Source organism: Anomalospiza imberbis, chromosome 1, assembly GCF_031753505.1.
Source record: "Anomalospiza imberbis isolate Cuckoo-Finch-1a 21T00152 chromosome 1, ASM3175350v1, whole genome shotgun sequence".
NCBI lineage: Eukaryota > Metazoa > Chordata > Aves > Passeriformes > Viduidae > Anomalospiza > Anomalospiza imberbis.
Window position 1 is genome coordinate 147,668,911 of NC_089681.1, and position 20,290 is coordinate 147,689,200.

At 45.5% G+C, this 20,290-nt stretch overlaps 1 protein-coding gene and 1 long non-coding RNA gene across 2 annotated transcripts in view; one reads left to right on the top strand and one right to left on the bottom strand.

Annotated features, from left to right (window-relative positions):
• The window catches only part of OXSR1 (oxidative stress responsive kinase 1), an 88,091-nt gene extending 78,407 nt beyond the window's left edge, over positions 1 to 9,684 (bottom strand). The window contains exon 1 of the mRNA XM_068175462.1: positions 9,413 to 9,684. Coding sequence (XP_068031563.1) covers positions 9,413 to 9,482 — 70 coding nt within the window. The 5' untranslated portion in view covers positions 9,483 to 9,684. The remainder of the gene's footprint in view (positions 1 to 9,412) is intronic.
• A 773-nt stretch (positions 9,685 to 10,457) lies between these two features.
• LOC137464254 (uncharacterized) lies at positions 10,458 to 18,084 on the top strand. Its single transcript, XR_010994132.1, has 2 exons — positions 10,458 to 11,957; positions 14,192 to 18,084. It is a non-coding gene; the product is annotated as an uncharacterized lncRNA (long non-coding RNA).
• Positions 18,085 to 20,290: the final 2,206 nt, after the last annotated feature.

Below are 20,290 nucleotides of genomic sequence, written 5' to 3' on the forward strand. Positions count from 1 at the left end.
AAACATAGCACTGGTACAGTAGCCAAGCCAGTGTTCTCCTTTCTTCCCTCCCAATTTTTATCTCTGAACTCTGTCTCAGATGTAATTGTCAGCTGTAGAGGATATTTTATTTGGCAGGGTTTCCACTTAACAGAACAATCTGCCTGCTTACAGTGCAGATGTTTGATAGTACCGTGGTTATTTTAGGTAAATAAGCTTTTAAGTATCAGATATATCCTCTCTCAAAGGCTATTATCATTTCTTTTCAGCAAATATCTTGATCTAGCAAAGATTTTCTGCATCTATTAGTCCATTCAGCACAAAAGATTAGCCCACTAGTTAAAATTACATTCTTTAACCAAGAGTAACAAGAACCATCCTGAGCCTTAGGATCTAGACAAATAACTGAGCTGAGGTTGCCAGTTCATCAGGCCTCTCAGCTGTTGAAATAAGAATTGCACTGGTGAGCTGTTCAACAGGAAACCTGTTCATGCTCAAGATGCTTTTTCCAGTGAAGTACAGCTTGCTGCAAGTCAATACGAAGGTATTAATTAGCTGTTAATACCAAGCTATTTATTAGACAGCAATTGGCATCCTCAATGACTATTTTTACTTTAGTGAAAGCTAGAACTTAGGGCTTCACCTTTCCACTTGTTTGCTGCGCCTAGTGGGACCTTATTGCCCTCTACAACTCCCTGAAAGGAGGCTGTAGCAAGGTGGGAGTCAGTCTCTTCTCCCAGGTAACAAGCGACAGGATGAGAGGAAATAGCCTCCAGGTTCACCACGGGAGGGTTATATTGGATATTAGGAAAACCACCTTCACTGAAGGGGCAGTCAGGCATTGGAACAGGCTGCCCAGGAAAGTGGTGGAATCACCATGCCTGGAAGCGTTCAAAAAAACACTGGATACGGTGCTTGGTGAAGGGGTTTAGTGGTGACCACAGCGATGCAGGGTAATTGACTGGACTTGATGATCTAAAAGGTTTTCTCCAATCTTAATGATCTCATGACTCTACAATCTTATGACTACTTCACATGGTGAGAGACAGAAAGGGTCACAAAGAAGTGGCCTAGGAAGTAAAGACAAAACACATCAAGTTTCCAAAGAACTCCATTTCCATTGGTAGATCTTGAGGAATCACAAACTGGAGGCATTTGTATCAACACCTTTAAGGTTTGCAGACAGCACAAACACCAAGGTTCAGCTTCCCTGCACCTTCACAGGTAATTGTCCCTGCAGACAAAGCCTGAACATAAAGCAAGTAGTGTAAGAAAACCACCAAGCCTCAGCCACATGCTACAAAAGACAAGGCATTGTTACTTCCCACTGTCGTGGGGAATCCATTAAGCAGCTGTTTCATCCAGAAATGACAGGGTCTCAGGGAGGTTTGAGTGTTTAATAGAATGTGTGTCAGTAATTCCCCCATGTGCCATTTCCAGCACAAGCATTCATTAATTCGGTATAGGGATTATACAATTTGGCATCAGCCAGAGCAGGGGACTGAACTCCACGACCCTGGGAGTCCTCACTAGCTGAGTCTCAGCAAAGTAAGTGACAGGAGCTTTCTGGTTTTGTTCTGAAAATTGACATCATTAAATCCATCTCTGTAGATTTTGCAGCAAAGGTGTTTACTCTACAACAAGAAGCATTGTCTTTAATTGACAAATTTTCAAGACATCAAGATAACCTAATCCTATGTTGCCTGCCTGAAGCTGGAGACAGCCTGAAATTCCCAATTGTGGTTTCAGCTGCCCCACTCACCTCAACAGGTATCAGCTCAGAGCACAGCCGAGCCAATAATTTTGTTAAGAAAAATATTCTGTAAGTGCTCTCATCCCACAGCCATTAATGTGCCCTCTCACTTTTCAATTACCATCATTTTCCAATACCTTCTGCACTGTTTTCAAGGCTTCCTTTTCAGAAAAGCTGGAATGAACCCCAGAACTTAAGGAAATGGACTTAAAATCCCCTGAAGACTGAAAATGAACAAGAGCCTAGCTCAGAGAAAATCAAAACTGAAAACGCATAACCTGTCCAACAGTAACTATGGAGCTTTCATCCAATATTTAGTAAAACATCAGCTTTACAAACATGTTGAACTGCCCCAAGATGCAATAATCTCACACCCTGCCTCAAGTACCTCAAGATAATTCCACATTCACAAATAGTTTTTTCAGACATCTTCCTACCTGACAACACCCTCCCCTGTAATGAACTGTAAAATTTGTCAATTAGCTCTGCTCTAAGGCAAAAGCCAACTTCAATTCTTCCACACAACAAAGCAGCAGAGGATACAACCGGACAAGCCACGTGCTCAGTTAGATCTCACCAGAAGTGAGGTGGGTATTCAAGGTCAAATTTTCACTCCGCAGTTTTAACTTAATTCAACTCTGTGGATGGATGAAATGGGAACAGCACCCTCCCACACAGTTTTATTAATAGCAAGGTGCTAGCAATAAGAGTAAAGTTTGTCCTTAAATTACCATTCATGACTATAAAACAGTAAAACTCTGGCAAAACCCAAGGAGAGTTTACTACAGTAAGAGACGATCACCGAACTATTTCAATTCACACTACTCCTTAACAGCTGCTTGTACCTCTTCTTTCCAGAATGAATTTACATAGGCTCATTTCCTGCCCAAAGGAAATATCCATTGGGAGAATGCTATAAAGTCAGTCCAGCATGGAACAGTGAAATTAAAGAAAACACTAATTTTTTCTCTCCCCTGCCCCAAACTCTCAAGACAATGCAGTTGGAGCAGAAAATTGAAATTTGGCAAAAAATTAAAACCTCATTCAGAGAAACTTTTTTGTATTCCCTCACAAATGCATTTTAATTTGACTGAGTTATCAGACTTTGAAGGTGTCATTTCACAAGCATGCAGTACAAGCTGTATAAAACTGTAAGGGATGGGAGGTGAAAGGAAGATTTGCCTAATATGGTAATTTGGTGAGAAAGTGAACCAGTGCTCTGAATTTACGCTGTACTTCATTCACAGATGGGATCCTGAAGCCTTTAAGAGTGGAAAAGAATCATCCCCTGCAGACTGACCAGTGTGCAGAACCAAAGTGGTCTCAGAAATCCTGGCAAGGCACATTAGGCTCCAGTTTGATGGAGGTTGATACACAACCAAGTATTTTTTTCCAGGATGGAATTTCTTTTAATTACAAGAAAATTCACATTAAAAAAGAATTCTGTGTGCAGCGGTGTATACCAGGAAATAACAATCTCCAAGAATCTTGGGGAATGGTGAGAGAAAGGACTTGGAAAAAAAACCTTCGCTGGTTGTTGCAGCTGTTGAGCAGTAGTGAAAAGAAGCACTGGATTTTTCATTTGTGCTTTTGTATCACCACAAATCTCTACCTGTTTTTACAGTGTAACAGGACCACCTAATATAGTTAAAACCAAGAAATATGCAGGCTATGATGATTAACATGAAAACCTCACTCATGAGCAATGTTTCAAGGCAAACAATATGCTCAAATTAAGGGATCAAACTTAGGGCTGACAGAACCCCACACTAAGTTCAATCCCTTCATTTATGTTCATGCACACCAGGGACACGAGAAATTCTCACTCAGTACCATGGACCCAGTCAGGTACTTATATCCCTGCTGCCATTCAGCTGTAGTTACACCATTTACTAAAGTGATCTTGTCTTACTCAAGCCAGACAAGTTGGATTTTGCTCTTAGTCTGGCTCCCTTCATTAGTATATGCATTGTTTTGCCTACCAGAGGAACCCCATCTCTTCTCACACACCAGGAGCTATGACCTTCTGATTAAGAGCCTGGACTGCCTGTCAGCCAGGGACCTAACCCTGTCTCCAAGACTTTCCCCTGTGGCTGCCAGGAAGAGAGACGGAGTTCCACGTGTTTTTTAGAAATGTCAAGGCTGAACTCCCTTAGGTGAAGTCACAGGAAACTGCAGCAACTTAGAGAGCCAAGTCCTTCATATCTCCATCTCAGTTGTTTGATTCTAAAGGCAACGCAGGATAATAGGCTGAACTTGTCTGGAAAGCCCCAGCATCCTGATATTTCAAAGATTTTGCAATGCCAAATTCCACTGTTCCAACAGCTATTCTTCTACACCCACAAAGCCCTCAAGTCTGTCTCTCCCTATTAAGAAAGTTTAATAACACCAAGTTTACAAGCACTCCATTAGCATGTGCACAGCTAAATTTATTGCTGCAGAGATTTACAATGGATATTGTCCATTTTTGGGGAAATCGTCCAAGAAAATCTGACCAAGACACAGTTTGTTGCAATGCACTAATACAATTAGCAATAAGTGTTATTGCCATAATTTTAAAGAGCTCCATCTTTTATTAAAAGATTACATCTCTACACTCTGGCTTAGTGGGCAAGCTGCTAACACTCAGAAAGAAAAGAGATGCTGCCAAGTTTAAAAAGACAAATGTTCCAGGATTCTCTTCAAGATTTCATCAGCTGCAGAAGCAAAGCCTCCTAGGCATGCATTTGTCAGGCAGCATGTACATCCCTCAGGTGTGCTCAGGAGCACAGTACAGCCACACTCCCCAGCATTAGCCAAGATATTTGCATTAAACTGAAACTATTTAAATGGATTCTGAGAAATGGAAGTGTTAAACATTAATCAGTCCAAGTACCTAACAGTACTGGAAGCAACTGCTACATAGAAACCAACCCCAGGAAAGTGTGAACTCTTCCACATTAAACACCCGGCTGTTTTTTTTTCCTTAATACCCTGGAATAGCTGAAAGCAGCAGGATCTGTCTCTGCTCTCCCCTCCAACCAGCAGGCAAGGCTAACAACCATATATTCTTCCCAGCCAGCCTCCTTCATCCTTGCTTAGCTTTGTAAGCCCTCATTTTGCTGCCTTGTGCATTTTCTCCTCCTTCCTATCAGGACACAGACAACAGAGGCACTAGAAAAAGGCACGTGCACAACCAAACACCTTTTGCTTTCACTTCCTCAGAGGTGAAAAGTGACTTAGTTCAGCTCTAATTCTAGCAGGGCAATGGTATTAAAGGTCTTAAAGAAATGAGATGTTTCAAGTATCCAGAGGAAAGGTAGCTTGGATGCAGGAGCAGCTTGGCTATTCTGTTGCACTCAGGATCACACAAGATATATTTGTCTATGTCACAGCAGCAGAGAAACCCGTACTGAACATCTCCCTCTTCAATTCCTAAGCAGACCAAGTACTATGAATGACCACTCATTTTTAACCTATCTACAATTTCCCAAAGTTAATTTAATGTAAGTTTTAACATAATATAAAACAACTAAGGCTTTTCCACCAACTTCATGTGGAAAAAATGACCACACAAAGAAAGTCTTCAAATGAATTAACCAGCCTGAGTACTGGGAATACAGTATAGGAATCAATTTTGCTCAGCAAAGCTGGGGGGATGAGTGGGAATCTATGAGGAAATGCTAAAACAAAACATATGGCACCAAGACTGAATCCTAAACACTCCATTTAGAGCTCAGGCAGTTCTATTTTGTACAGTGTAACATTTTTCTTGAATGGATTTTAAATATCAGGCGTGTGAAACTGGCTGCAGCACACAGGCACCACAGCTAGCAATGAACACCACGCTCCAAAAACAATCCCAACCCCTAAAGTTGTCACTGGACAAGAGCCTCCCATTCCAGCCTGTTTTTTACATCCAAAGACCCCAATTGCTCCTGCTCAGCACCTCCAGGCTGCTCTTTTTCAACAGCCATGATTTCTCAGCACAAGACTCCTACACAAGAACCAGACAGATTACCATGGACATCTTGATAAAATTTGGGAGAGCAGATACCTCAATTCTAAGAAGTTCCTCTCTACCCACAAAAAAAACTTCTCCCACACCGGGCTGGGATAAACACAGATAGAAATCTAATTTTCAGCCCCAAAAGATCAACATGATCACATGCAAAACCCAACTCCAAAGCAACATGAACCACAGTCATTAAAAAAACTAATCATTCCTAAAATGGTGACTTCAATTTTCAATTTAGCCTTGATTTCTGATGGGATAAGAAACTCCCACCACATCTGTTCATGCAGCCTGCGCTGTCCTCATCGCTGCAAAGGAATCTGTCAGGGGAGAAAGGGCACAGGAACAGAGCCTGGGAGCACTCCCACCACTAATTTATCTCCTGTTTCTGGCATGGGCTGTTTGTAGCAAAGGGGATGCTCCTAAATCAAACAGCCACGGTCAGCACAGCTCTAATCTTTCCAAAAAAGTAGCAAAATGAGAATGACCCAGTTCCAAGCAACTTCACTCCCGCTACCAGCACTTCCAAGAGGAATTGTGAGATCCAGGGGAACCTGAATGTGCGAGTATCTGATCAGCACAAGCAGCATGAGGTCGAATTTTTTTCAGGCTTCAAAAAGAAGACTGCAGTAATTTATATGCAATCCATGCTCAGAAGATCAACCACCTTCACAACCACAGCACAGACTATATCCTGCTTTTTAGATAAAAATTGCAGCAACTCCAAAGGCCCTATTCACCTGCAGAACCATTGCTACTCGGGGGTACATTTCACTGAAATGCTTTTTAAATTGCTTCCTCTACCCCACCTGCATTTTATCCTTTTTTAAAAATGATATCAGGTTCTCATCTGATCTAAGTTCCTTGATTCAGTATACCAGAAGTTATTTAAGCCTAAGGAGGCTACTCAGCAGTTATTAACATTAACCAAGCATAATCAACACGGATTTTAATCCACACCTTTATAATGGCATGAGTCATCCCCAGTGCTGAGTAATCCTTTTTTATTTATATATAGTATTAGCCAGAATCAGGGGAGCACTTTTACAGTAGAGGTTCTCTTTGCAGGTAGGAAACTTGCTTTTTCTATTCCTGCACTTGAGTGGTATGGAACCATCCACATCCAATAAAAGCCACATATGGCTATTTTCAGGCAAAAACAAATTAAAGTGCAAATACAAATTAAAGAACTGGACTACAAACGGACTTCCATTATTCCAAAAAACAGCTGAGCTGGTAATCTCAAAATTTACTCTAAATTTTAAGACTAATGGGGTTTTTTTCATCAGGAAACAAGTTAAATCCTTTAAAAGCACCGGTACAAGGTTCATATCTTTCCACACCACAGCGTCTCTTAGTTCCGTGCTGAAGAACCTTTACAGCTCTTCAGTTATAAAGAGAGCTCAAAAAAAAAAAATCCAACCAAAAAACCCTGGAGGTTTACAGGAGACATGAAGCAGGAGGCAAGGCAGTCCAGCTCAGTTAACACAGTGACATTTTGTCCCACAAATCATATACGTGCTAGGAAACTTGCGTCACATCTCCATCCAGGCCGCTGGCAGACACACCAGTGTTTGAAATGAGTAAAGGGGGGGCAGGGGACAGGAAAGTTAAAAAGAGAAACCATATGTTTGCAATATACACATCTCAGTGTACACTCCATCACATGCCAAAATGCCAACACAACCTTTCAGTGAGCAGGCGACATCCAGAAACTCAGTTTGCAGAGGGACAGGGAAAAGATAAAGAAGAAATTAAACACTTTTTCCAGATTTCTCCCCAAGATCTGTCAGTTAACATGAGACAACACATCTCTGTGTGTCTCCCAGTACTCCGAGGCTGTGGGATGTGTGTCTCCAGCAGCAAGTTCTCCCAAGAGCAGAAGTGTATTTACATTCCCTTTTGTTCCATCCCACCCTGCTCCCCAGCTACAAAGAGATATTCGCTCCTATCCTTGATTACTCAGGTCCAAATCCTTGCTTTTGCCACCAAAACACATCCCTTTGCAGGCTCTCAAAAGAAAAGGAAGTATTTCCTATGAAAAATTCAGTTCTCTTTCCCCAGGAAACTGATGGCATGTTCTCCCCTTTCCTCCCCACACCTGTATCTCCTGCTCCTCAGGGAGGCTGAACATCCTCCTCCCCTGGGCATATTATCCAGCGATTTAAAGGGTTGGTCTGTAGGATTACATCTTCCCTGTCTTTACAGGGAGATGTTCTCCTTCCTAAAGCACTGCTGCTCCCTCTGAGCAGAGGGAGAGGACAAAGCCTGATCCCACAGAGCAAAAGGGATTTCCAGAAGGATTTCCCCCTCTCCGCAGCTTTAGTTCCTTCCTACTTTTAAACAATGCTAAGAATTTAAAACAGCATTTTCACAAACTCTCCCACCCTCAACAGAAAACAAGCCTCCCCACGAGGCAGAGTGGAAAGCCTGGGCATGACAGTGCTACATCATCCAGAAACTTCAAATAAAAGCACTCCACAAAGATTACCCAAAGAATTAATCTCCTTCTTAAAATCCTTTGGCCGGGAGCCTGCCCTGCCACTCTCCTGCTTCATTCCGAGTCTCCGGAGGGTGAGACGGGAGGCACCGACCTTAGAGTCACCTGTGGCACCACCTCTGATGTGTCACACACTCGCCCTAGAGCCATATATCCCTCAAACACACCCCGACAAAATGGTCGAGACAGCCAATAAATCAGTACAGCGGGAGGCCTGTGGTAACTGGGCAGTTTAACGCCAAGAGAGAGTGAAGAAGGAAAAAAAAAATCATTTAATGGGGAGAGCAAGGACTGGGGCCTCGAGCTGAGGACAATGAATGAAAACGCACGGCAGCAGCAAAATCCCAGGGTAAAAGGCTCGTTCAGCAGCTCTACCAAACCCTCCGTGCAGGGACCAAAGCAGCGCGGGGCTCCGAAACTGCTGAGAGGCGCGATCGCCCCAAAACGAACCGGGCTGCCCTGCACGGAGAGAGTCCACGCAAGCTCTGGAGTTCACTCCCGCTGACCACCTCAAGCCCAGCACATCCCAGAGCATACCGCGATGGGAAGCAAAGCCCCCCAGAGAGGATCCCGTCCCACTCAGCCCGACACCAGGAGACACAGACCCTGCCCAGGGAGAGAGCAGAGGCCAGGGAGGAGCCCTCTGCCAGGGGGGCATCCCCGCGACCACCACAATGTTCCCCTGGGATAGGGCAGACCCACATCCCCTCCCGTGGGCCCCACACACAGATGAGGAGGGGCAGCAGCCTCAGCAGAGGGGCCCCACAGATCCTCACACCCCTCAGAGCCCCTCGCAAGGCGGGGGGACAGATCCTCTCACATCCTTCCTACATACGTGGCTGGAGGAGGAGGGGTGGTCACACAGTCCCAGTCCGTGACGGGGTGCGTGCGACGGGACCCCTCCAGCTGAGGGGCACCCCAGAGCCTCACACCCCTCAGAGTGGGGGGACAGACACCCCCCTCTGCTGAGGGGTCCCCCAGACCTTCACACAGCGTGGGGGAACAGACCCTCTCACTCCCTCACATGGCTGAGGGAGGGGGAAGCCGCACAGTCCCACTCCTTTGCGCGGTGTGTGACAGGATCCCCCTCAGGCGAGGGGGATCGGACCCTCGCTTCCCTCAGCGGACTCACACCCCCACATCTGAGGGGCACTCTGTACCGCCCCAAACCCCAGTGACCGCTCACCGATGACCTCCTGCAGCTCGTAGTCATCCTTGTTGATGGACCAGGGCAGCGCGCTGGGCTCCTCGGCCATGGCCGCGCCGCGCCCGCCGCCCTCCGCGCCGCGAGGGGGAGCGTCCCCGAGGGGCGAGGGAGCGGAGAGGAGGCGCTGCGGTGTCCCGGCTGTCCCCGAAACACGGCCGAGTCCGAGCCCCCTCCTCCTCCTCCGCCTCCTCCTCTCCCGCCGCTACCGCCGGCCCAATTCCGGCCACCGCCACCTCCTGCACCTGCCCATGCCCGGAGCGCTAACGTCACCCGCGTGCGCCCCGCCCGCCACGGCGGGGCGCCGCCCGCCGCCATCTTGAGCGTGGCGTGGCGACACCCCGCCCGCCGCCAGAAGGCGACTACGCCACGGTTTTCTCGGTTGTCACCACCGGTCTCAGGGGACGGGCCGGTAAGGGATGACTGCAAAGCGAAGGACGGAGGAGGAGCCCCTAAGGAAAGGGCGGGGATGCCACACACAAGATGGCGGCTGTGACCAGCGTCCCCGCCCTCAGGCACAGGGCGGGAGCGGGTGCCGGTTTAAGAGCAGCGAGGGCAACGATTGGCTGCCCGCTGCGGGATCCGCTGCTCCTATTGGTCGGGCGGCTGTCAATCACGTGCTGGCTTCTCCCGGGTCCCTGGGCCCGAGGGGCCGGGCCCCGCTCCTGCCGTGAGGGGATCCCGAGCCTGCGGGCGGCAGCGGCGCCCGGCCCAGGCGCTCCAGGGATGCGCATTCCGTGATTAAAAATAGTGTGTGGGCGTGAGCGATCAGGAGACGTGGTATGCTCGCAGCCCCCGAGGATGGGCAGTTCTCTGCTCCACGCTGCAGTTCCAGCGTTCGTGGTTATGTCCGGCACTCTCATGGAGATGTCCTGCACGCTCATCCTATGGTTTAAGGCTCCACAGCCGGAGCTTTTTTTATCTGGATGCACTCAGGAGTACATCTGGTGGTCATCGAGGAAAAGAAATTGAAATTTAAAAGAGTGAGGAATACAAGGCTGAGTGGCAGCATGCTAGTGTCGAAGGCTAGTGTCGCTCTCTAATAGATATACATTTAAATGGTTTGTAGTTTGAGGATTATTTGCTTTCCCCAACGTGAAAAGAGATAAAACTGCATCTCACTATTGCAATGCAGCACCGTAACCATCAGGAGAACCGACTTGCAATCTGAGTACCAGGTTTCTTCCTTTGCTGGTCACTGTTCTTGTGGCTTGATGTCAGGCCCTTCTGTGGGTCAAAGAACCTCAGTTACATGTATTTTTAGTTTATTAGGACGAATTCCTGAGATGCCTCGGGTGAACCAGGCTTGCCAGTGCCAAAGGCATGGTCTGACCGCGGTGCTTTCACTCGAGCTCTAATGCAGGACACCGGCTCCTTCCTTTACTCTTTTTTGTCTTTACAAAAGCCCCCCGGCCCCATCTCGCTCGCCGCTGTGCAGGCACTCCACAGCTCTGTCAGAAGGCTGAACCTCCAACTGAAAAGCTGTTTGTTTTCCTGCTTGTCTGTGTTAAACATTCCCCTGCTGAGCCATTTTTAATATTTGCTAAATATGCCGTAATTACTGCTCGGAACCATCTCTGTGATCTTTTAACCATGTTATAGAAGGAGTTTATATAGCAATTAAAAACAGGTTTTACCCCAGAGCAGGCACCCGGGTAGCCAGTGTCGTATTTCTGATAGCTAACAGCATGTGAAAAATGGATCTGAGCCAGGAACCAACTACAAAAAGAGGCTTATACACTTAATTTTACCACATGCTTTTAAATTCAGAACCATCTTTTGGACTCTCTTATTCTGGACTGAAAATCCTCTCCCTGAAGGCAATGCTAAAACTTACTGCTCCAGACCACTGGGGTAGGATTAGGTCCACAATGTGCCTTGTTCTTTAAGAATAACCACAGGCTTTGATCAAAATTAAAATTTAAAATGTTCACTGGCACGATCACCAGTGGCCACGTGAACATAGAGAGATGAGTGCTACATTTTAGTTTTCCAGTTCTGCCATGAAAAATGCATTTCCATATTTTTAAACCCAGATCTCTCATTCGCTAATAATCTCCAGATCGCATAAATTTGGCATTATTTTTTTTTTAAATGAACTCAGCATTTTGAGTCTCTCAAAAGTCAGAGATTGCTGTTGCACTCATTCATTTAGTGGGCTGTTCCAACCTGAATCTGCTGAGGGATGAAAACATGGAGCTGGATTCCACAAAGCTTTTATTCCTTAGCCGGCTTCAGACCTCCAAGCAGCACCTTCTCTTCTTTCATCGCTTCTGCTCATCCTCTTCTTCCTGATTTGCTGAATTTTGCCTGTCTCGTGTAGGCTGTGAGCTCCTCAGGGCAGAGCAATGCCTGTATTTATAAAAGAGCTGTGAAGTGGTGCTGCTGAATCAAGTGCTCTTTTGTATTAACAAGAAATTTTAGTGGAAATATGAAGTGGAAAATCAGCTTCCTGGTGTATCCACCTCCGCTCTGGACTGGGCTTTAGTGGAGACTGAGAAGTGGAAAAACTTCAGATGTCTTTCAGGTGGAAAGGCTGCAGCCTGAGAAAAAAAAATCCCAGAGAAAAAAAAAATTCCAGAGCTGGGTTTCCTGCATTTTTTGACTTCCAGTAAAACACCATGGATCAGGGCAGGCAGGTCCCTCCTCCTCCATCAATTCTGCAGCAGAATGGTGGCTTTCTCCTGGCTCCTGCATTTCACTGATATCCCGGGGCTGGTGTTCCACTGCCAAAGCCTTGGCACACCAGGCACACAAGGCATGCTCACACAAAATGCTCCCCTTCTCGTAAGGCACGTGGTTTCCTGCTTTTCTGGGCCAATTACTTATTGTTTCAGTGAAACTTACTGGCACTGTCTAGCTCTTAGCTTGGTTTTTCCATCCATGTAATATTGTAAAAATGATGCTTAATACCCAGGTTGGTTTTCGATGCTCAGCACACAGGCATTGCTGCCTTTAGTACCTGGAAGGAGTCCTTGATGGGTTTTCTCAGCAGGCCAAGGGAGGTGATTCTGCCCCTCTACTCCAATCTGGTGGGACCCCACCTGCAGAGCTGCATCCAGCTCCAGGGTCCCAGCACAGGAAGGACGTGGAGCTGTTGGAGCGAATCCAGAGGAGACCACAAAGATGCTGGAGCAGCTCTGCTGTAAGAAAAAAGGGAACAAGCTTTTTAGCAGGGCCTGTTGCATTAGCACAAGGGGCAATGACTTTAAACTGAAGGACTGTCAGTTTGGATGAGCTATCAGAAAGAAGTTTGTTATCATAAGGGTGGTGAGGCACTGGCACAGGTTGCCCAGAGAGATGGTGATGCCCTATTCCTGCAAATATTAAAGGTTAGGTTGGATGGGGCTCTGAGCAACCTGGTCTGGTTGAAGGTGTCCCGGGTCATTGCAGAGGGGTTGGGCTGGATGTCCTTTAAAGGTCCCTTCCAACCCAAACTATTTTATGATTCTATGATCATCATCACAACTGTGAACATAAACTAACTTAATTTACGCGTGGGTCGCAGAAAACTAATTTAAACTCCAGTTTGTGTATTGAAATCTGCCCTGCAGATATCATCTTTCTAGTCATGTAGCCTCTCAGATACATCATTTCCTTCTTGTTAGAGTTTAAGCCAAAGTTGCTCTTTCAGCACAGCCACGCAGAGACATTTGCTGTCACAGAACTGTTCGGCCTTGGCGTTTGTTGCCGTGTTTATGGTTTAAGGCTCTTTAAGGCACCATAAACCTCAGTGTGTAAGTGCAGTGGCCCCCAGGGCTGGTGCAAACAATGGCAGTTCATGTGCCTGTGGAGCTGCCTGGTACAGGCCTGGGCTGAGGGAAGCCCATCAATGCCTGTTTTATTGCCTTCGGAGCTGGACAAGCCCATGTCCTCGAGCAGAATGCCTGACCTTGTTCCACTGCAGAATTTGCCTGCTGTTCTCTCTTCATGGAAACATTTCCAGGTTTATTGAAGGGACCTTACTCTATCAAACTGCAGCTGATTACTTAACTAAGTACAAGGCAGTTTCCTCTCCAACAAACAAAGGCAGGCACTGCACTTGATCTCCAGGGGTTTCTGCTGGCAGCATTGCTTTGGAGAAATGATGTGAAGACCCTGCAGTGGAGGAAGGAGCAGTAATTTCAAACCCTCCAACTGGAGCAAGCTTTTAAAAATAGGTGTTTTCAAACCACAAGCTAAATTCCAGTCTAAACCACACCAGCAGGTTTTCCTAAGTGATCTCGTGTGCTGCCCTGTATCTCCACCCCGTCACAGAGCCATTTTAAATTCAGCTCTGAGGTCACTTTGAAGTCAAGTAGCTGAAGGCCCAGTTTTAACAGGTGAATTCTGGTTCTCACAGGGTGTTTACTGAAACCAGCTTTTGCTCTGCAAACACACTTCTCATCCCAGCACCCTGCCTCTCAACAGAAACTCTGTGCTGCTCTCTAACTTCCTTCACTGAAAATATCCCCCAGATTTTAAGCTCCAGGAAACAAGAAAAGAGTTTATCTCCAAGACAAGTTTTTTTTCTTCTTACTCGTTTCTTCTAAGTTTATGATTTTTTTTTTTTTTTAGTATATAAATTGAAAGCCATTTAACCCTCTCTGTAACAAATTAAAGCTTTGCTGCCTCCTTCCAATCTAATCTAAAATCAATGCTGGGCTTGAGAAATAATTATAAGATCTTGATTAGCACATACCTGAACCACCATTTAATAATCAGCCCTTGCTCTGCTCTGGTTTAAAATAATGCTGTCTTAATACTTCTTTGTCTTTACAGAAGCCAATGAAAGACACTTCACATGCCTGTACCTCTTTTCACCCTGGGAATGTCGCAGTTTCTGAGGGCAGAAAGGTTTTCCCACCACCCTCTTCTGTAGAGGGTAAATCTCCATCATAAAGCATTTTCTAAGCAGCTGACCAGGACAGGGATGAGAATGTGTTTCAGAGCTTTTTCCCTGGTTCCTGAAAGTGCAAAATAAGCCTGGTGGAAGCAGCCAGACCCTGAAGGATAAGTGGATACATCTGGCCTGACCCTTCTGCAGCTGATGAAGGGTGGCCAAGGACTTAAATACACTGTGTGTATTTAAGACCATTTTGACATATTATTATTCAGCAAAACTCTTCTGGAAAAAACTCAGTCTGGGCATAGCCCCTGACAGACCCTCAGAAGGAGATTGAAGTACCCGGGGACACATGGGACTTGTCTGCTGCCACAGCAAGTGGCAGGGAGGGCTGTCCATGGCAGGACTAAGCACAGAAAGTAGCTTTTGGAGGTGCTCCCAGGTGGTACAGCATGGATATTCTCTCAGCTGGGAGTGCTTGGACCCAATTTACAGCTGGCAGACTTGGAAGAAATCAAATAAAACTTCTTTTGTAATGTTACAGTGAAGTAAGAGGAGTTCTCTTAAAAGGCAATGAAAAAGAAACCCTAGGAAGAGTAAGATAGGATTGAATAAGATTTCGTTCATTTCTTGCCACCTGAGAATAAAATTTGTGAGGGAATACTGTTCTTATCCTTATAAATGGCCAATATCTTCTCAAACCCAGCAAAGCAGAGGGCAGGCAAGGTTTATGGTTCACATTAGCAGATTCTAGTGACATGAGTTTACAATAATGGTCTAATAATTCAGTGTAACAGTGACTCATGTCTTATTACTGTGGTAATAGGAATGTAAAGAGATCTCATTTAAAAAAAAATATATATTTGGATAGTTCACATCCTTTCCTCCCTACTCATGAATTCCTGTGCCATTGACTGCTAGCTGCTAAAAATAGGATCCTTTTTGTGTATCTAAAGGAAAACCTAGAATCAGAGAGACAGTGGGAGGGGACCAAGGTCCTTCCACACAAGGCCTTCAGAAAATATTTGTAATGAAATCCCTCTGAGAGTGCAGGAATGTTTTTAAAAGATGGGAACAATCTCAGAAGGTATCTGGAAAGAAGAAGGAGAGGAATTAATGAATCGCAGCAGTTCCCAGCTTTGGTATTTTGCACCATAGGGGTGGGAGGTACAGGACTAAGCTGCAGCTTTGTCTTGGAGAAGCTGTTCCACTTCAGCAGCAGGAAACTCCAGGGAACAGCCCAGGAACAGCCCTGTGGGCTGATGAAGAGCCAGCCACAAGAGGAGACTCACTAGTAGTCCTTTGAAGTTGTACAAGTCCCTTAAGGACAGCAGCAGGAAGGAGGATCTGGGAAGACATGAGTAAGGTATCTGCAAACAAAGTGGATTATCACCACCACCCCTTCGAAAAAGAAAAAAACCCACGTGGCACCTCAGAAACAAACTGCTGAAGTGTGAAATCATGCAGCAGGGAGAGCTGTCACAGAGAATCAGAAATTTATTTAATAGACACAAATTGACTGCTGCATGATTTGTACAGATTGCTGCTTGCTGAGAGGGAGAGAGATGCACAGCTCTGGAGAGCTGAGCGCAGGCAATGCCTGGCAAAAGGTGCGGAAAGCAAAAATTTTGTAGTTGGTAATTGTACGTGTACTGAATGCTTCCTCTTCAGTAGGGAACAATTAAAATCGATGGCAGGATGCAAGGTAACAAAAGGAAATGACTGATCAATATGCATGTCTTGGAGCTGAAGACAAGCCCGTCTGCCAAGAGCAGCATGCTGATGAGGCAGGATTCTGAGAGGGAAGCTGAAAAGCTTCCACTCCTGATGCTCAAAAACACACCACAGCTGAGCAGATGCCAGGTGCAGTGCTAGGAGAGAGGTGAGGGCACCAAGGAGTCTAGAGAATAACTGTTAGGAAAAGCAGGGAATATTAATTTTAAGACTAAATAGATTTAAAGTAAAAAATGTGATGCTTCTCTTCTTTGCCTTTCTAAAGATCTCAAAAGCCTTTTACTGATATTGAAAAATTATGGTCTTTACATAACTGTGCAAGGTTTTAGAGATACTGAGACTGATATTTTAAGGTCAATGTCCAGTTTATTGGCTGAAAGCACTTGAAATCTCATTTCCCTGTATATTTCACTGGGTGGGTCTCTGTCAAGTGCTACCAAAAATCAACCACTAAATCTTTCATGATTAAGTAGTTTTAAATCTGTCACCCAGATTTCTGAATACTTTTGAAAATGTTGCTGTAAAGCTGACTGGAGGCTCTACGATGGCCCCAGTGGGACAGGGAAGAGCACGTGGAACACCAGGTTTGCTTTCCCAGTTTTTCCCCTCTTGAGTGGTATTTGTTTCTGAGGCAACAGCCTCAGAAATGGCACATGAGCAGTTAAACACCTCAGGTTTTGCAGCTCATACATCTCATTCTGCTGATACAGACAGAAGGTGGACACAGCTGAAGATCAGAGCCAGAAAAATGCTGCAAAAACTTTGTGAAATTTCACTTCATGGTAACCCCACATTTGCCTGAACATATTTCCCATGAATTCCTGACTAGCATCCTAAACAGTGAATAAAGACCTATTTTATCACCTCATGACTTTGATTTCTTTAAGAAACCACAGAAGATTGGTAGCATTGAGCCTCCATGTTCTCACTGGCCATGAAGCAAGGGTTTTCCTCGTGGTCCTGCATCATGTCACCCACTGCCTCCTCTGCAAAGCCCTCCTGCTCTCTTGGCACAGGTGAATAAGCAGCCACTCCCCCGAGGAGCCAGCAGGACCCAGCGCATCTTTCCCTGGAGGCTGGCACCCAGTCAGACACTGCTTTACTCCTTCCTTGTGGGAATGCACGGAAGGACTGAGCGCAAAATCTGTCTGGTCAGGGATGGTTTGGACTGATGAGAAAACGCTGGCATTTTCTTCCCAGTGCCTCTGTGCTCCCAGCCATCTGCCACCTGCCTCCTCGCTGGGGGTTCTCTGTGTTTGCTGGGAAGAGGAGGCTTGGAAGCACAGGATGGAACAGCTGTGCTGTCCTTGGGCTCAGCTGGACACACTGCACATTGTCCTGCTCTCCAAGGCAGTGGGAAAGTGTGTAGAAACAGGAGGAAAAAGTTCCAAGCAACCTTTTATAGAGAGCCATAGTTAAGTTTAGGATACGTTCATTTCGTCCTTCCAGTCCAGCCCCACCAAAACCTACCCTAAGCAAGACTAGGAATTGGGGAAATGGGAATCAAAACCCCTCCACTGGCTGTGAGGCAGGAGAAACTCCATGAGCAGCTGATACTGCCTTCATGCTCTGAACTCAGGGATGCATCCCCTGCCTTTGTGGAAACAATCTACCCAGCTGAGATAGAAGGATCAGGATGGGCAAGGACAGCCCCAACCTCTGCCATGGCATGAGCAGCTTTATAATGGGAACAGGATGAGGGAAAGGCACTGGGTTCTGCTGCAGAACAGAAACTGCATTGTTAGTAAATCAGACTTTGGAACTGCTTAAGACTTAAACACAGCTTCAACTAATTAACCTTTCACAGCACAACACAGCCCCAGAGTGAGTACAACACTATTCAGTCCCCTGACTGCAGATTTTGTTGCAAAATAAACAAGTTTTTCCAGGGCTGGGCTTGATAGTGCTGATCAAGAGGTTGGGTTGGGTTCAAAGTCATCTCAAAGTCCTAGTGGGGATACGAAAATGGTTGTAACACCTAGAGAAAATTACCTTTAGCGAAATATTTGTACACGGCACATGTTGTGAAGCCCCAAATGGTGTGACAGAGGTGCTCTTTAATAAATTCTATCAGCATGTTTCCCAGCAGTGTGAACCTTGTGGGGATTGGTTTTTATTGCCTTATTAAAATCTGTTTCCAGGATGCTCAAGTAACATTTTTCCAGCTATTTTTTATGCATAATTACTCTTTCTTCCTTATGCTAATTTTATTCCTGTAAATGTGCCCTCTGGACCAAGCAGTGCCTCCCCCATGGTAACACAGCTCTTGACACATTGGTGAAAATGAAGGATGGAATTTGATCCAGTGAGGTCAATACTTGACCTCTCAGCCTTTCTTTCTGAAGCTGAGAACATTCTGCAGCAGTTTTACCAGGTAAATGCTGTCCTCCAGTAAATGAAGAAATGGCACCAACATTCTTCCACCAAAGTAAAACAGAGGACTGGGAATAGTTCTTCAGCACAAGGGGAATGACAGCTGTAAAAGAGCCACTGCTGCTGGACTCCTCAACCCCCCCTGAGTCAGAGCTCAGGCTCAAACACAGGCAAGAATCATTAACTGCTCCAAACCACAGAACAGGGCAGTGTGTAAAGCTGCACTGGGAATGATGGGATACCAGCACTTCCAGGGAATGGGACCCTCCTGGCAGGCTGCTCTTGCCAGCAGTTTCCATCTAGAATAATCCATGCAGGGATGGTTTCCATACTGCTGTCCATATGTTCATAGTAGCCATAGCAGAGACACGACTTCATATGCTTTATATGGCCCTGCAAGTGGCTTAGGGTATGGCCCCTCCCATGGGGAAGAGCAGCTCGGCCTCGACCTCCAAGAATTCCTTCACTTCTGTGATGCAGTGATCCTTCATCTTTTCCTGTGGCACGGCCTTGGCCTGACAGCTGCTGGGTTTCTGAGTTACTTCCCTGGCTTGAGCTGACTGCAAGGCAAAGGAAATAAAACTGCCTGAATCCCCCGGATCGCTGCCCTGTCATAATCCCTGCTGGGGCCTCCAGAAAGGGTGTGGACCAGGAGCAGCATCCCAACAGAGCCCTGGCTCCATCTCCTCCAGCCTGATGGGCACCAGGGCTGAAGAAATCCAGGATGGCAACACAGATCACTAAACAAAAAACGAGACCTGGAGAGGAACCACATGTCTGAAGTATAATTCCTTGATACATTTTCTTCCTAGCAGGCCATAACTCTATTTCTCTCTCTCCCAGGCACAGCAAATCATCCCCTCTGATGAAGTTACTTAGCCAAAAGATGAAAAGAAAATAACTATCTCATATCATTCCTCACTTAAACTTCATTTTGAAGTTTAAGTTTTGTTCTTCGATGCCCACAAAGCAGATTCAGCCTGCTGGGTTTTCATCCTTTATTTTAAAAGGTTTTCACAAGTAGCAAAAGTTTGGATTTTTGAGGAAAAAAACAGAAACATTGTCTATTTTCAGAATGCCTATAAAAACAGATGCTTTCCCCCTTTGTATCAGGACTCAAAATTATTATAAATATATATGTCTGTATATAAAAATAAATGATTTGGCACTAACAGATTCAACTAAGACAATTTCAGTGAGGAACAGAGACAAAATAAACCCTGTACCATCACAATTTTATAAATCCCTTTTTTAAAGGTGTCCAAGAATTTTCACCTTCCACTGAACATGAAAGAGGGGAGGAGCACCCAAAATGCCACTGAAATGGGCAAATGGTTCACAACAACTACATTCTGTATCATTCAAAATGCCACACTTCAAGTTATTGTGACAAGGCAGATATGAAAGTGTCAGAAGTGCATAAACTCTGCGGTTTACATAGAAAAGGATACATATTTAAAGCATATTTTATGTTTCTTTACCCCAAAATAATTATTTTAGCCTATAACATAAGTAGTAACTTGTAATAAAGCAACAGCCCCATAACAGTAAGACCTTCCCAGCATCCAAGCCAAGCAGAGAGAAGGGCCAGGGCACCACAAACAGGGTGGTAACAAGATCCCAACATCTTTCACCACTAACTGGAATATGACATTTACCTATGTGAACTCAAAACATTTAGAAATTCAGCTCCTCTGTTTGCTTTCCCTTCCAGAACCAGCACTTTCCCGTTGGGTGATCACCAAATCATCTATTACAAACCTCCTCATTTTTCCTGCTGTTACTTTCCCCTCATACGCAACACACAAAGTCCCAAACCATCAGGACTCTGAAGACACCGCACAAGGTTCAAGCTGCCAAAATTCTCGCTGGTCTTGGTATACCTTGCTCAGAAGAGGGAGCAAGGGGAAGAGGAGGAGAACCCACTC